Raw genomic sequence first — 14,878 nt, forward strand, 5'->3', positions numbered from 1 at the left:
CGGGCGCTCGGCACCGTGAACGCCCTGGCCGCGGTCGCGAGGCCCGCCGCCGCCTCCGCCGCCCCGGACGGTCCCGCCGACGGCGGCGCCAACCGGGCCCCGGCCCGGAAGAACCTGAAGAAGACGCCGGTGCCGCCCGGGGCGCCGCAGGGCGGCGGGGACTGAGCCGGCCGCGCCGAGGGGGCCTGGGGCGAGGTGCTCCTGGAGGCGCCGCCCCCGGCCAGAGGAGCAAGGGGACAGATCCGCCCCCGCGTGGAGCGTGGCTCGGAGAGAGGGGTCCTTGGACGCGCCAGCTGGTGCTCCGGTGTTGGGGTGTAGGCGGCAGGACAGAGCGGGCTGGGGCCGCCGGGATCGCGTCCGCGAGGTGTGGGTGGCTCCGCGCAGCCAGCGATAACCACTGGAGACCGAGCCTGGGGGCTGGGTGGGGGGAAGCCCCTTTGGGCCTTAAAGCCGGGGAAGTGTCTGGCCCAGGGGTATGTCAGCCTCAGTGAGGGCACGGGGCGGGGTGAGCCTAAGCGTCTGCGGCCCGGCGGGACGACTCTGCCTCACGGGAGGAGGTTGCGGGTTGTTTTTTCTTTTAAGGGTCTGGCGAGGAGGCAGGGATTTCACGCACTGGGATAGAATGTGATCCCACCCCAAGCAACAGACGCCTGGGACACGTGGGCTGTGGGGACCTCGTCACCGGACACAGCCTCAGTCAGGACAGTGTCACCCGGATGGATACACAGCCACATTCCACGGGACATCAACGGGACAGCAGCCTACCTCCCGGCAGCTTCGCTCTATCCGCCGGACTCATCCTCCCACTGGACAGCGTTGCCTGGACACGGCTGCCCCTAGTCAGCGTCTCTTGGACTCTTAGCTTCGCTTTGGACAGTGATAACAAGGACACTTACCCCTTCACTGGGCCTCTCCACAGGCAGTCACCTGGACACTAGTATCTCTCCAGAAAGTGGTACCCTACACTCAGACTCTGCAGCGTGACTTCCCAGTGTCACTTGGGCACCGTTTCGCCTCGTTTCGCCTTTCATTGGCTGTTCCTGTCACCAGGACCCGCTCAGCCGAGCCTGGAGGCAGCAGCTTCTCCGGCCTGGCCTCGCGGAAAAGTCAGCTGGAGGCATCATTGAACCACAGGCAGTGTCCCAGGGCCCGTCAGCCAGTGGTTTTTAAAATAAAACGTGTAATCTTCTGCTTCAGCAGGTGGCGGTTCTAAGGCCTGCTAGCTTTTCTCCTTCTGTCTTACCAGGGGATTTAGACATACGGTAAAGGTTGGGAGATGGGGTGCCTTCTCCCTCTCAGAGGGGTCCTGGGAGGTCTGGGGTTACGCCTGGCGGTCTGGGGTTACGCCTGGCGGTCTAGGACTGGCTGTGGTGGGGTAGGGGAAGGTCAGTCAGGGGAGTCCTGGTTGTATATGGACAGGCCCACCGAGGCCTTGGTGGGTTACAGCAGGAATCCCGCTTCCGTGGGGGAGGCAGTGCGCCCCAGACCCCTCCCCCCGCCAGCCACATGAGGCCAAGCTCACTCCGTGTACCGTTTATTGCAGGAGCAGGGTCGCGTCTGGATCCTAGGGGCCCGGCTGGAGGCACAGGCTGAGCGCCAGGCCCAGCAGAGCCCCGCGCACACGGGCCAGGCGGGGAGCGGGGGCCGGGGCTGCCCCGCGGACGGAGGCGCCAGGAGAGGCCGAGACCCTGCGCCCCCCGAGAGGCTGCTGCGGGCGGAAGTTCTCTGTGAGCGGCGCGGGCTGCGAGCCTGGGGGCCCGGCCTGGGGCACCGACTGGAACTGGGCCACCTGAGGGTGCGGGGCAGAGCCGGTCAAGAACGGCGGCCGGGCGGCGGGCAGCCCCGCCCAGGGAAGGCGCGGCGGCCCCACCTGCGCGCGCCCGATGGGCACCGCGTCCTCGAAGACCGTCCAGAGCACGGCGGGCTCGCAGCCGGGCGTGGTCAGCGACCCCGAGTAGCGATAGTAGCGCGAGAGGCCGGAGGCGCCGGGCAGCAGCGAGGCCAGCGGGAAGGTGGACGCCAGATCCACGGAGACCCCTGGGGGGAGTGGCGGCGGGGTTGGAACTGGACTCCCTGTGCCCAACGCCCCGGCCCCCAGCACCCCTAGCCCAGGTGGGACCCGGCGCTCCTCACCGCGCGCAGACACGTTTTTCAGGCCCGACACAAGGGCCGAGAAGTTGGCGTTGTCAGAGTCCTGCTCCTGGGGAGGGGCTCCAAGTGAGAGGAGCTCTGAGTGGGGGTCTCCAAAGGGGGAACTCTGAGGGAGTCTGAGGGAGTCTGGGGGAGCCTCTAAGTGGGAGGAGGGTAGACTCCCAGTGCGGGGGATCTGGGAGATCTGCTGGGGAGAGGATCCCCCTACCCCGACCCTGCAGATCAACTACGTCCCACTGGCCCCATCCTCCCACAGAACCCTTTAAACCCTACAGACCCCGGAACCCCCTCTACTCCACCACAAACTCCACAGTCCCACCCTGCCCCCGCTGCAGACCCCAGTGGACCCCCTTTCTGGGAAGCACACAGAGTCACACAGCCCCTCCCTCCCTCACAGTGAGGAGTCACAGGGCCCCTCCCTCACCGCCAAGAACACGGCCAGCACTGCCAGCCCATCAGGGTGACCTCGAGCCTCCCCCATGCTCTGGTACCGCGTGTTCATGTGGACCACGTGCATCTGGGGAGGCACAGACCATGGGAGGTACCCAGCCGCCCCCACCATGCACCCCCTGGCCTCCATAGGCCACTCCCGCCACCCTACCCCATGCCTGAGCCCACCTCCATGGGGCGGCGCTGCCCGTCCAGGCTGTGCTCTGAGCCTGCTCGCCCAGGGCCCCCCCAGTGGAAGTGTAGCTGCAGTGCACGGTAGGCAGGTAGTGGCAGCCCAGCACCCTGCATCTTCAGGCGGCTCTGCGGGCCAGTGTCCACGTGGAGCAGCACTGAGGGCGAGGAAGCACATGACACCCTTCCCTTCCCCCCACCTACCCGCCTTTGTGCCATTAGGGCACAGGGTTCAAGCAAAGGTCCCCCCGGGACAGCCTGCTCCCTGGCTGGGCCTCCATAGAACTAGGACACAGTCCAGGCCCTCTGCTGGTCAGTGGGGAGGGGCTCCACAGACTGCAGTGGAAACCCCCACCCTGCATGGCAGGGAGAGAGGGTGGCCCTCCTGGGGCAGGAGTCCTGACCCAAGGCAGCTAAGTGTGATTGTAGGGGCTTGTGACTACTCCCGGGCACCCTGGTGCTGTGGGGAGTTCTGACTTGTAGGTATGTCCTGACTCCTGGTCCTCAGGGGCAATGGCCGATTCCTATTGGTAGGGAGCTTCCTGACCCATGTAAGGGAGGTCTTTGACCCCTGTTTAGTGTCTCATCTCTTTTGGAGGGGTCCTGATCCCCGTGTGTGTAAGGGAGTTCCCGCTCAATGCAAGGGGTTCCTGCCCCTGTCTTTGGGAGGTCCTGAGCCCAGGGTGCTGACCTGTATGGCCATCATTCTCCAGAGTCCATGGGCCCGGAGGTGCTGAGTCGTAGCCATGAAAGATGAAAGGTCTGAGGGTGAGGTCCCGCTGGACCAGGTGAAGGTCAATGTTGATGGGAGACTGGGCTGGACCCCCACAGGCAGGGGCTATCTCCTTCCAGTGGGTGGGGCCTGAGGGAACAAGGCCTGGGGTCTGTAGGTGGGTGGTCAGGGAGGCAACTTGGGGGTGCACAGAGGAAGGTGGCCTCTCCCTCCCTCCCACACATAGCCAGAGACTAGCCAGCTTCTCCCTCCACCCCCACGGACAGGTCACAAGTGGCACCTCCCCCCACCCTGGCCAAGCCACCGATTTGCAACACTCTCACCCAGGCAGGCACCACCTGACCTAGGCCACACTTGACAGTCACCTATGGGTGACTGCCCCACAGGAACGAGGATGGAAGAGTCTCCTGGCACACGGCCACACATTCACAGTGGGGACTTCCACCACCTGCACACACATGGGCTGACCACACTGACAGGCTTACAGGCCCCGCCTGATAGGAGCAGCTTTGCACACACAGCAGGACTGGAGATCACAGCAGCCATGGACCCGGACACACATGCAGAGGGACAGTCACATGCACACTGCCTTGTGCTACTGTGGCCCAGGACTATCAAGAGAAACCTGCAGAGACCACAGAAGAGCCTCGTGCAGACCACCTTTTGACCACATTTGCACCAGACTGCCTAGTGGCCACAGGACACAGACCAATTGCACACAGCCTCACATGACACTCTGTCCTCACCACACTTTGGGTCCTGGGAGTCATAGCACCAGGCTCCTGTGGAGAGAGGGAAGGGATTGAGCTGAGGAGCCATTTGGGCCCTCTCCCAGCTCCATCCCATTCAGGGTTCAAGAATAGGAGGGGACAGCTTAGGCCAGGGGAAGCCAGTGCAGACCCTGCTCTCCTGTTGCCCCAACTCCAGTAACTCCTTCCTAAAAGAACCCCCCACCCCCACCCCAGTAGCAGGGCCTCAGGCGGAGAAGAAGGGTGGGGAGGTGCGGTAGACTCAAGATGGGCAGAGTCCCGGTGCTCACCCTCGGAGTCCGCATCCACAACCAGCAGCAATGCGAGGAAGGAGAGCTTGAGGGCAAGGAAGGTGAGTGCAGAGCCCCGAGACAACATGCTGCAGCAGCTGCAACTCCAGAAGACTGGAAAGTGCTGGAGGACGGCAGGACGAGGCAGCTGTATATTTATTAGTGGGGTGGGCTAGGGGCGTGGCTAAGTCCTGTTGGCTCACAGGTCAGCCACTGCAGAGGACATATGGGGGGGGGGGAGCACCCAGACAGGGCCAGCACAGGGAAGAGAGAGCTCCGAGCTCACCAGGCACATGCTGTGACCCCAGGGCCGCAGCTGCATGCCAGCAACAATCGTTGGCATTTACGGCTGCTAAACGTTCTACACGGGTCCCCCTAATTAATCCTGGGGGGTGGGGTCTATTATGCTCACTTAAAGATGAAGAAATGGAGGATGGGAACCAGGAGTGACATGCAAAGGCCACCAGCAAGGACGGAAGTTCAAGGGGGAGACCACCTTGGATCTCAGTGCCCTTGACTTGTGGGGCCGGGTTTAAGGAGGGCATGGGAGGGCACCTCTCCTCTCCTCTGGGACCCCCCCAAAAACTACAGCCTTGCTTTTACTGGGGCTCTCCTGCAGACCTGGGATGAGATGGAGCCCTGCTCCAGGCCTGCCCTTCTTTGGGGGACCACCTCACCAGTGGGTCTCCAGGAAGCTGCATCCCACCCCCATTGCCCTGCCTGGCTCAGGCTGGGACTCCGCTTCCGCAGCAGCTCCGGAGGCCCTGAGGGCTCTGGCGTCCAGCAGACCCCATGCTGTGGCCCGAGCCTCAGTATGCTCTCCTGGAAAGTGGGGATCTGTTATCTCCACCTCTTGGTGTGGCCAGGAGAAAAGACGCCGCCGTCCAGAAAGAGCTCAGCAGCCGGGTGCTGGTGTGCCGGCGGCGACCGTAAGCACAACTGGGCCTGCGGGTTGAGGGTGCCAGAGGTAGGGAGAACACCTCTGCACCTTGCGCCTTTTCCCAATCCCGAGGCCTGGGCTCCTCCCACTTGGGGGAAGGGAGGCGGCCCCTCCCTGGCAGCAGGGGACGGGACGCTGTCGGCGGTGCTGATGGCGACCAGGGGGCTCAGGACCACCCTCAGCCATGCAGATGTGTTCAGGAATGAGGGGCTGCCTCCTCAAAATTCCTATCCTGGCTGAGAAACTCCCTGGTTCCTTTTCTAACCCCGACCCCTCACCCATCTGACTGCTGCACTCCCCCAGCTGGGCAGACAGCCAGGATGGTGGGTTAGGAAGGCAAGCACGAGGATCTGCCCAAGGTTGAGTCCCCTGGGTGCCCTCTTGTGCCCAAATCACAAATTGGGAAATTATTGGAAGGACCACTGCTGGAGAACTGAAAGGACAGGGGGGTCTCAGAGCCCTGTGCCTGCCCTTGGCTTCCACAGATGACCCACCTCCTCCATCCACCCATCTCCGCACCTGTGCCTCGGTGGCAACTTGGCGGGAGCCTCCCACCCCAGCTTGGGTCACACCAAGGACTGACCACGCCTCCTCCAGAACATAAATTTATTTGGCATTTGGATGAAATGGTTCTCACAGCATCTTAAGAAAAGGATTAGTGCCAACCCAACCAAAAATAAACCCAAACTAAAAACCCTTAGTGAAAGGAAAACATAAAGAATAGGCATTGAGACAATGTACAGTATTGACTCCCACCTCCACCAGGCAGGTCAGGTCCTGAGGGAGGGGTGCCCTTCCAAGAGCCTGTCCTGTCCCTCCAGGGGCCCAGTGTGCATGGGGCAGGGGTGCCCTTCTCCCACAGGAGCACAAGAGTCTCAGCCAGGGCTGGCCTCAGGATTCTTCACCAGGCCATGGAGCACAACCAGATCTTACAAAGGGCAGTGACTGGACAGAGCAGACCCCAGCTCTCCTCCTGCTCCCCGCACAACCGCCCTCCAGCAGAGCTGAGCTCCTGGGGCACCAACTCCTGGAGATGCAGCAGGCAGCAGGCAGGTCTGGAGCAGCACTGCACACAGGCCTTCTGCTCAGCCTAAGGACGCCAGTAGGCCGAGCAACGTTGGACAGAACCCTGGCCAGTCCAGAACAGGCCCACCCTCTACAGCCCTCATGGTCTGCTTCAGGCCACCCCTTCCTCCTGCATGCCTGACTGGCCCCAGCAGTCCTTCAGTCCCCAAAAGAAGTTCCCCAGTCCCACACATCTCATGCCAGCTGCCCTGTCCTGTACACATAGTGTTGAGGCCTGGGCCAGACACGGGGGGGCTGGGAGGGACCCTGAGCTGTTGGGGCCAGGCCCCAGTGGAGCTCCATTAGGGTAATCAGTCCAAAGCAGGCACGCTCAGGACTCTCACTTGGCACCCACAAGGCCTGTGCCCAGTACACACTCGAGGCATGACACACTTCCTGCTTTGTCTTCAGCAGCCAGCGTGGGCACATGTGCCCAGGACGCCATTCTCAATGAAGGACCAGCCCTTTAGCAAGGGGCGTGAGGCCTGCCTCCAGCACTCGACTCCTGCAGGCCAAGCCCAAGGACAGGCAGTTCAATGACAAAACTCACACCTCTGGCCAGCTCTAGGGACAAAAGTCAGGTCTGTGGGGCAACTCAAGAATCTCATTCCATACTGGAAGAACAAAGCAGGTTTCCAAGCAGAGAGTGCGAGAACATGCCTAGAACTGGGCAGTGCCACCGAGGTGTGTCACCACAGCACCACAGAAGCACCCACTTCAAGTCAATGCTCCCCTTGCTGCACGTTGGTCTGCAAGGGGGCTCAGGAACAGGGCTCCAGGTTCTGAGACAAGGGGCAGAGACGAAGATCTGGTCACGCCTCAGTGCCACCCAAGAGGCCATGGCCGGCCTGGGAAAGTGGGGCCCCATGTTCGAATTCCTGTTTACCGCCACCACTTGGACACACACAGACACACACAGACATAGACACACACACACACACACAAAGGAAGAGATCCAAACATTCAACATAGAAAAGATATGGATGTGCTAAAAATCGCACAGAACCCGCTTAATCTCCAAACCTCAGAAATGGTAAAAGCCCCGTGTCAGGAGACAAGACCACTGCCCAGGAACAGGCATCAGGGTCCCTCGGTCAAAAGGCCCCCGGGCAGGGCACCCAGCACCCTGCGCTGCTGAGGACGGGAAGGTGGCATGCGGTCACAGGGCACTTGGTTCCAGTGGTGGCGGTGGTGTGCAAGAAGTGGACTTTCAGGAGATGGACACGGCCCAGAACCTACTTTCAGCCACCCCCCCCCAAGGAAACAACCTTTTATGGCACAAATAAGGTGGAATGGTGGCAGGCCAGCCCCAGGGGCAAACTCAACAGGAGGGGCTCCAGGGCTCCAGAGGGTAGCAGACAGGAGCCAGCTTTGCTCCCAAGCCCCAGCAGAGGATCCAGGGCCAGGACACTCATGCATGGCCAAGGGCCTTGGCCCAGCTCCAGAGCCACCTCCTGGGGGAGCCATGCACAGTAATGCTGGGGAGAAAACTGAAGGGGCCGGGCCAGGGCCTCCTGGCACAGAACTGGGCTTTGCAGAGCCACCTGGAAAGACAGAGTGGAGAGTTCAAACTCCTTCAGGCTCCCTTTCCCAGGGCCTCGGACAACAGAGACCCAGGCCAGGCCCCAGCCTGGGGCAGGGTCACCCTCAATGTTCACAGCTGGACTCGTGGAAAGCCACCCCCAGAGCAGCCACTGGAGCAACCTCCAAGGCCATCTGCCCTGCAGCAGACCAGTCCACCGCCCAGACGATACTGACAGTCCACAAATACCCTGGCGCCCAGAAGTGCCCTCCAGAGCAGTGGCCAGAGAGGTGCACTGTGGCCGTCCTGGGTGGGCAGCAGGCTCCTCTGGATGGCATGCTGCAGCAAGCCAGCCCACCAAAGCTGGGAAGGCTGGGTGTGGCTAGGCCCCCGCCCAGGCCCACACCACCTTCTTTGTTCCCTACTTCTCAAACATATAGTTTGAACAAACTTTGTCATTCTTCTGCCGCTTAAAAAGGACAGTGACCCAAAGCTATGCATGTCTTTGAAGCCCTGAAGGAGACTGGGTGCAGGCGCTCGCTCCCTCAGGAGGTGGCGTGGTCTCCATGTGCACCCGCATGCTGTGAGTGAGTGTGTGCTGCAGTTGGGTCCAGGCTCACTCAGAGGCCCCTCAAGTCTCCACGGGGATCGGTGTTTTCTTCACAGCAAATGGATGCTCCCCGCCCGTCGGGGCTGAGGGCCGGGCCGTCCTCTACACCACGGTATTGAGGGAACTGCGGCTGTGGTGGCCACCCCCTGGCAGTGCCTCTGTGGCCGAGGTGCTCCCACTCTGCGTGGGGTCAGGGGGCACAAGTAGGGCGCTGCTGCTGTCGGCTGAGTCTTCCAGGTCTGCCAGAGGGGCCCCTGTGGCGGGCAGAGGCTGTTCCAGGCACCGTGATGAGGCACCTTCACCGCCACCATCCCCTGGGGTTGGTGGGCCAGCCTCTGCTGGCTCAAAGGCATCGTCGTCTGCAGGAGGAGACAGAGGGTGTCAGAAGGGCAGTGGGCCTGGAATAGGGAAAAAGGGTTGGCTGGACAGAACCAGGGGACAGTTCTCTTGCCTGAATGTTCCCCCTCCTGCTGTAGGGGGCGGGGGAGATACCCACCCCGACCAGGCCATGCTGGGCTTGCCCCTTACCATCCCACTGTGGGGGGCTGCCATGGTACATGGTACAGGGGGGCAGCAGTGAGCAAACCACAGTGTGTATTGAGGGGGACATGCTTTGATAGAGTCACCAGAACAAAGGGAGGGAAGGGGAGAAACCCTCTCAGATTCAGTGGGGGTCAAAGCAGGACTCAAGGGGCATTAGGGAGTTACTGGGCTGGGGGCGGACAGGTCAACAGAGTGTGCGCAGCCCCCAGGCCAGGAGCTGAGGCTGGAATACGGGGATGAGAGGGTGGGACAGAGGGCCAGAGTAGGCAGCCCCGCAAAAACAGGGGGCCTGCAGAAAGCTCTGGTTTGAGGGAGGCCTGTGGCAGCCCACTCCCTTCAGGCTGCCTGCTCCCTATTACCTACCACAGGCTCTCTCTGAAAGTTCGGGGCACAAGGGCCCAGGACGTGCACCCCCTAGCCACTCCCCATGGTCCCAGCCATCCTGCTGCCCTGCCCTGCGAAGCATCTCCTCCCCTGCAGCCTGGTCATGGAGGCATGTGGGACCTGTGGTCCCCTAGCTGCATCCCTGGCAGGAAGCTCATTCTACCCTGGCGCCCTGACCACAGACTATGACAACCTGTGCCCCAAGGGCAGGGTCAAATCCAAGTCTTTCCCACCCTCAAAGACCACAGAGGAGCCATTTGAGTTGAACACACATGACCAACAGGACGGGAGTGCTGCTCTTGCGATGCCCATTCTGCTGAGGGTGTGGGCACGAAAGGGGCCAGCCATTCTGGGGAGGGCACTGCCCTCCATCATACAGCAGGGGTGCATGTGTGTGCACGTGCATGTGTGTTAGAGGGTGTAGCACACAGGGAAACAGGATAGGACACCTGCAATGCACACCAGGCACAGGGACAGCCAGGCAAAGGGCGAGGCACCTGGCACTCCTCTTGTGCTACACAGCCCTGTGAGGATCTTCTGCAGTACCAGAGGGCCAAGACTTGAGTCATCAGCCCAACATCACAGAACCAACACTTTCTTTCCACTTCAGAGCTGCCCCCCAACATGAGAGAATGTCATGATGGCGACGACTCAGCTCACCACACGGGCACATGTGTCTTTACAGCCCAGTGGTGTGCTCTGGAAGGACCTCGCCCCTGCAGCTCTGGCCAGGAGGCTCTGGGCCAGCCCCGTACCCACGACCGCCAGCGCCTGGTTCCCCAGCTCTGCACAGAGCCCAGCTGAGGGTGCCCCAAAGGCTGCTGGCTCACAGGCACAGCACAGGTGCTCACAGGAGAAAGGCAATGGGCAGGGTGACCACCACCACTGCTCATCTGCACCTGCAGCCCTGGAAAGAGGCCGCTCATCAACAGTGGTTCCACCATAAAGGGGAAACCAGAGAGAGAGGAGAATGCCGGAAAGGAGCAGGGCTTCACAGTCCTCTCGACTGGGGAGGACGCTGGGCCTCCGGTCCCACATGCTGGATGGCTGTTGACAGGCTACTCCCTCTCCCTGGGTGGGTGGGGAAGGGAGCACCTGCAGGGTCGTAGAACACGCTGTCGGGGTTGATGGAGGCCTCATAGGGTGGCGGTGGGTCATCTGGCTGGTCGATGTCGGGGTACTTGTATGCAGTGTAGGGAGGTGGAGGGTCATGGAAGTGGAAAGTCCCCCCTTCTCCATCGTCAGAAAGGTGTAGCGGTGTGAGGCCTGTGCCAAACCCATCCGGGCCATAATCAAAGCCGGGGATCCTCCGGCCGAGGTTGAAGTGGTGCACTGGGCAATAAAAGTGGAAACAAGCAAGAGAGCCATGTCACTCAGAGGCGTGGTGCTCGGCTCCTGAGCCACCCACACCTCCTGAGGCTGATCTGCCACCCCAGGCCCAGGGTGCCAGACATCCTGACTGTCATGTTCCTATGCCCAGCTGCCCCCTAGGCACAATCACCTGAGAAGCCCGACTTGCCCTGAATCTCCTGCCCAGTCCCCCTCCTTCAGTGCCTGCCTGCCCTTCACCCACATGCAGCCTGTGTTAAGGTCTGCCTCTTCTGCTGCCCGGTTTCAGCTCTGCCCACTGCGCCCCAGCCCTCACCACACCCCTCGAGCTCTAACATGTTTCTGGGTGTCTAGCCCATGATGGCCTCAGAGTTCTGCTCACCCTGCAGCTCAGTAAGAAGTGAGGAGAGTCTCGGAAAAACGTTGCTGGACCACAGTGACACGGGGCCCTCACACCTGACCTGGCAGCCCCAGGAGGCACTGGGGCCCCTAACCACAGCCAGCGCAGTCCTGTGGCATTCCTGCCACCTCAATTCTGAACCATTCCCAGCCTGTGTGCACCTGTTCTGCCCCTCCCCACACGGGACCAGGGAGCCCCAGCTTGCTCACTGAGACCAGGGGTGATTTCAGCAGCTCTCTTGGGGGGTGGGATGCTACAGAAAACTTGGGCTGAGGAGGGTGAGCCATACTCTCTACACTGCCTAATGGCCATGGGCATCTGCCACTCCTTCTCTGGCAGGTCACCTCCTGGCAGGTGGCCCACACTCATGGCCTAGGCTTTTGGAAAAGGTATCATCATCGTCTGAATACACAGTGGCTGCCCTTCGCTGGGAAGAGCAGCTGGCACTGTGGCTGCACTCCCCCCTCCACATGTCCACGGTCTCTGATCTTGGGTCCCGGGGACAGCACTTCCAGTTCCCCAGACCAGCAGCAGGTGAGAAGGTGGGGCAAGGACACCCTGGGGCACCTTCCGTCAATGTCCTCTCCTTCCTCCCTGCCCTATTCCTGCTTCCTATGCCTCCTGCAAGGGGACATAGCCCAAGGCAAGGCCTCCACGGTGGCATCATAGGCAGGGGCTGGAGCACTCACGATTTGCTCCGATGAGGGACTCGATGCGTTCCCGGCGCCTCTGGCGCAGCCGGTGGACCATGAAAAGCAGCAGGGACAGGATGAGGAAGGAGGAGATGCAGCTAACTATCAGACGCATCCCACTGGCCATGGAGTCGAACAAGCTGTTGCCGTCTGTTAGGAGCAAAGGAAGGAAACTTGCCACTCCTAGAAAAGGAGGTCCCGAGCCCCAGGGGTTCAGCACTACAAGGCAGCCACAGCCTCCACCACTAGGCCAACTATGTGGATGAGGCACACTCGCTTCCCAATTCCCTGCACTGGGCAGGACTGGGACAGATGGCAGAAACAAACAGCTCAAAATCAGGAACACTGAACATCATAGGAGAGAAGCAAATTGTGGGCCAGTAAAAATGCTTCCATACAACAGGCCTGTCAGGTGCCCTCCTGGTGTCATGGGGACCCGGTCCCCAGACAGGCCACCTGGCCTCCCCCTGGCTGATTTGTGTTGGGTGGCTGGGTGCCTTCCTACAGGAGCTGCAGGCCTCGGACGTCTGCTGTGTGCAAATGCCCACAACTATCGGTGAGCAAGGAAGACGTTGTCCCCCACGATCAGCATTTCTAAGGAAGCAAGCAAGAACGGCTCTGCATGCCAAGGGAGCAAGCAGCGACCCTCTGTAGAGGCCGCACACCCTTCTTCTGGTGCCGAGCACGCTCCTTCCTGCTCGACAGGCTGATCTGAGTGTCAGGAAGACATGCCAAGGATGAAATGTCAACGTCCCTGTCCTCGCTGAGCTTACATGTGTGAGAGACGGACAAGACCACCATATGTGAGTCTAAATTGCGAGAAGTACCAGAACACAAGGGGGCACGACAAAGGGATCAAAAGCAAAGGAGACATGTGTCCTGTGGGGCGGCCACGGGGAGGGCTGAGGGCAGGGGAAACGGCGGACAGTGGGCCGGGGCTGCGTCTCCGAGTTTGATTCTCACAGGACGCACCGGGAAGCACCTGGGCATTTGGAGTGGGGAGGGATGCCTCCTGCGTGGGCCTGGCTCAGGCAGCGCTGCGTGCAGGAAGCACTGCAGGGGAGAAGCGGGGGAGTGTCGGAGAGCCAGTGTGGGGGCACCTGCAGCATCCAGGCGAGGGAGTGACAGTGGCCTGCGTGGGGTGGTGACAGGGAGAAGTGACAGCACGGGGTCCATTTTGGACTTGGATTTACATGCTTCACTAACGGACTGGGGAGGGGTTGGTTAAGACCTGCTGGGCTGCTGCGTGGACCGCTGGGGAAGGACTGTCAGCCCAGGTCTCATGCATAAATGAGACCCCACTGCAGCTGTGAAAGAGTCCCGTTACCTCAACCCTTAAACCTCAGTAGAGACTGCACACAACCCTGCACTGACACCAACCCTGGGCACACACGTGAAGACGAGCACTTAGAAACATGCGTGCTGACCTGTGCCACATGGCACACAGCACCTGGCCCCACAGGCACCCACCAAGATGCCACAGCCTGGCAACACCTCTGCTGGCGAGTGTGGGGGAAGGGGCCACAGAGTCGCCTGCTCCGCTGATCCACGGGGGCATGTGCCTCCCTCCATCTTCCCCAGAGGGCCCATGTCCACCTTGTCCTCCCACCATCCCTATTGCTGGGGTGTGAGCCCCGGAAGCCACAACAGGAGCTTGAGGGGAGGTGCTGAACAGGATCATGTGTCTGGCCATGGCACCTAGTACTTCCCTGGTATCTCACCACAACCCTACAAGGGAGGAATTGAGGCTTAGCAGGCCGTGTGACTGGCCTGAGTTCAGACATAGGGGGCTCCAGCCTTCACGGGGTGCTCCCAGAGTGCTTGACCACTCCCCTGTACCCAGCAGTGCTCACATGTGGAGGCTGGCATCCCCATCAGGGGAAGAGAGTGAGGACAGTCTGCACTGGACTCGAGTCCCTGTTTACAGGCCCCGCCCTTCCCTCGGGTCCCTGTCAGTGGCTGCTCTAATTCTTGACCTCCCCACCCCTACTTCCTACCAACCCTCTCTGTTGGTGGGGAGCCCAGGTGTATCAGAGTGTGTGCTCCACTGTGGCACTCATGATCTTGCAGGAGGAGGAGGGACACACATGGAGCAAGTCCTTACACGGTGCCTGAGGTGCCACTGACCTGCTGGCCCACTCCTCTCTACCCGGGGCCACAGACCCTGTCAGAGCAAGGCTGGGCAGGTCACAGCCACGTCCCTGCTGTTGGCCAGCTCTATGGTGGAGGCCTAGAGTCCTGCAGCAGCTCCAAGAGAGGGCTGGAGTCCGGCCTGAACCCGGACATGTTGAGGCAGAAGCAGTGGGGTTTCAGGGTTCAAGCAGCAGCTCCCAGCTGGGTGGTGGCCTCATCCTCCAACACTTCTAAGTCATAGGCGACATGTCCCTTCTGCCTAAGCTCACTGGGGGCTGCAGCTAGAGGGCACAGCTCTGTTATGGGCCCCTATGCACCGCCCTCACCCCCTACAGAACCAAGCACCGTGATGTACACTAGGGGATCTCACCAGGGAGACTGTGCACCCCGCAAGGGACATTTGGCAATGTCTGGAGACACTTTTAGTTGTCATCAATCGCTTGGGGGGTAGAGGTGCTACTGGCATCTACTGGGTAGTGGTCAGGGAAGTACTCAATATCCTGTTGTGCACAAGACAGCCCCACAACACAGTGCCTGGCCCCAAATTTCAACAGTGCCAAGGTGGGGACACCCTGCTCTGCCCCGCCCTGGAACACACTGGGGCTTCTTGGTCCTTGCCATGGAGCGCTGAGGGTGGGACAGAGATGATGGCCATGGGACGAGGTGTGAAGGAAGAGAACCTGTACTGGCCTACGACATGATGGACACTTCCACGT

General features: G+C 61.0%; 2 protein-coding genes across 7 annotated transcripts in view; both read right to left on the reverse strand.

The window, feature by feature from the left end:
• Positions 1-1,521: 1,521 nt before the first annotated feature.
• Positions 1,522-4,641, reverse strand: LOC124227324 (carbonic anhydrase 15-like). Its single transcript, XM_046641233.1, has 8 exons — positions 4,545-4,641; positions 4,252-4,287; positions 3,464-3,634; positions 2,770-2,930; positions 2,576-2,668; positions 2,134-2,200; positions 1,871-2,037; positions 1,522-1,789 (listed from the first exon to the last, which is right to left on the reverse strand). Exons 1-8 carry the CDS (start codon positions 4,630-4,632, stop codon positions 1,565-1,567), a joined length of 1,008 nt encoding a protein of 335 aa, XP_046497189.1. The 5' UTR covers positions 4,633-4,641; the 3' UTR covers positions 1,522-1,564.
• Positions 4,642-6,075: 1,434 nt separating this feature from the next.
• Positions 6,076-14,878, reverse strand: part of DGCR2 (DiGeorge syndrome critical region gene 2) — an 89,281-nt gene continuing 80,478 nt past the window's right edge. For 5 of the 6 annotated variants that reach the window (XM_046639047.1, XM_046639049.1, XM_046639045.1 and 2 more), the window contains 3 exons: positions 12,027-12,179; positions 10,704-10,940; positions 6,076-9,040 (listed from right to left, as the gene is read on the reverse strand). In XM_046639047.1, coding sequence (XP_046495003.1) covers positions 8,784-9,040; positions 10,704-10,940; positions 12,027-12,179 — 647 coding nt within the window. In that variant the 3' untranslated portion in view covers positions 6,076-8,783. The remainder of the gene's footprint in view (positions 9,041-10,703; positions 10,941-12,026; positions 12,180-14,878) is intronic. The other variant, XM_046639046.1, reaches the window with a different exon arrangement.

This window comes from Equus quagga, chromosome 15 (genome assembly GCF_021613505.1).
Source record: "Equus quagga isolate Etosha38 chromosome 15, UCLA_HA_Equagga_1.0, whole genome shotgun sequence".
Classification (NCBI taxonomy): Eukaryota; Metazoa; Chordata; class Mammalia; order Perissodactyla; family Equidae; genus Equus; species Equus quagga.

Bases quoted from the DNA above. Each gene is read 5' to 3' on its own strand.
- LOC124227324 (XM_046641233.1), bottom strand. From the start codon at position 4,632: ATGTTGTCTCGGGGCTCTGCACTCACCTTCCTTGCCCTCAAGCTCTCC. The intron at 4,288-4,544 runs GTGAGCACCGGG...CTCTCTCCACAG, and splicing joins TGTGGATGCGGACTCCGAGG to GAGCCTGGTGCTATGACTCC. The intron at 3,635-4,251 runs GTGAGGACAGAG...TTGTTCCCTCAG, and splicing joins CTCCCAGGACCCAAAGTGTG to GCCCCACCCACTGGAAGGAG.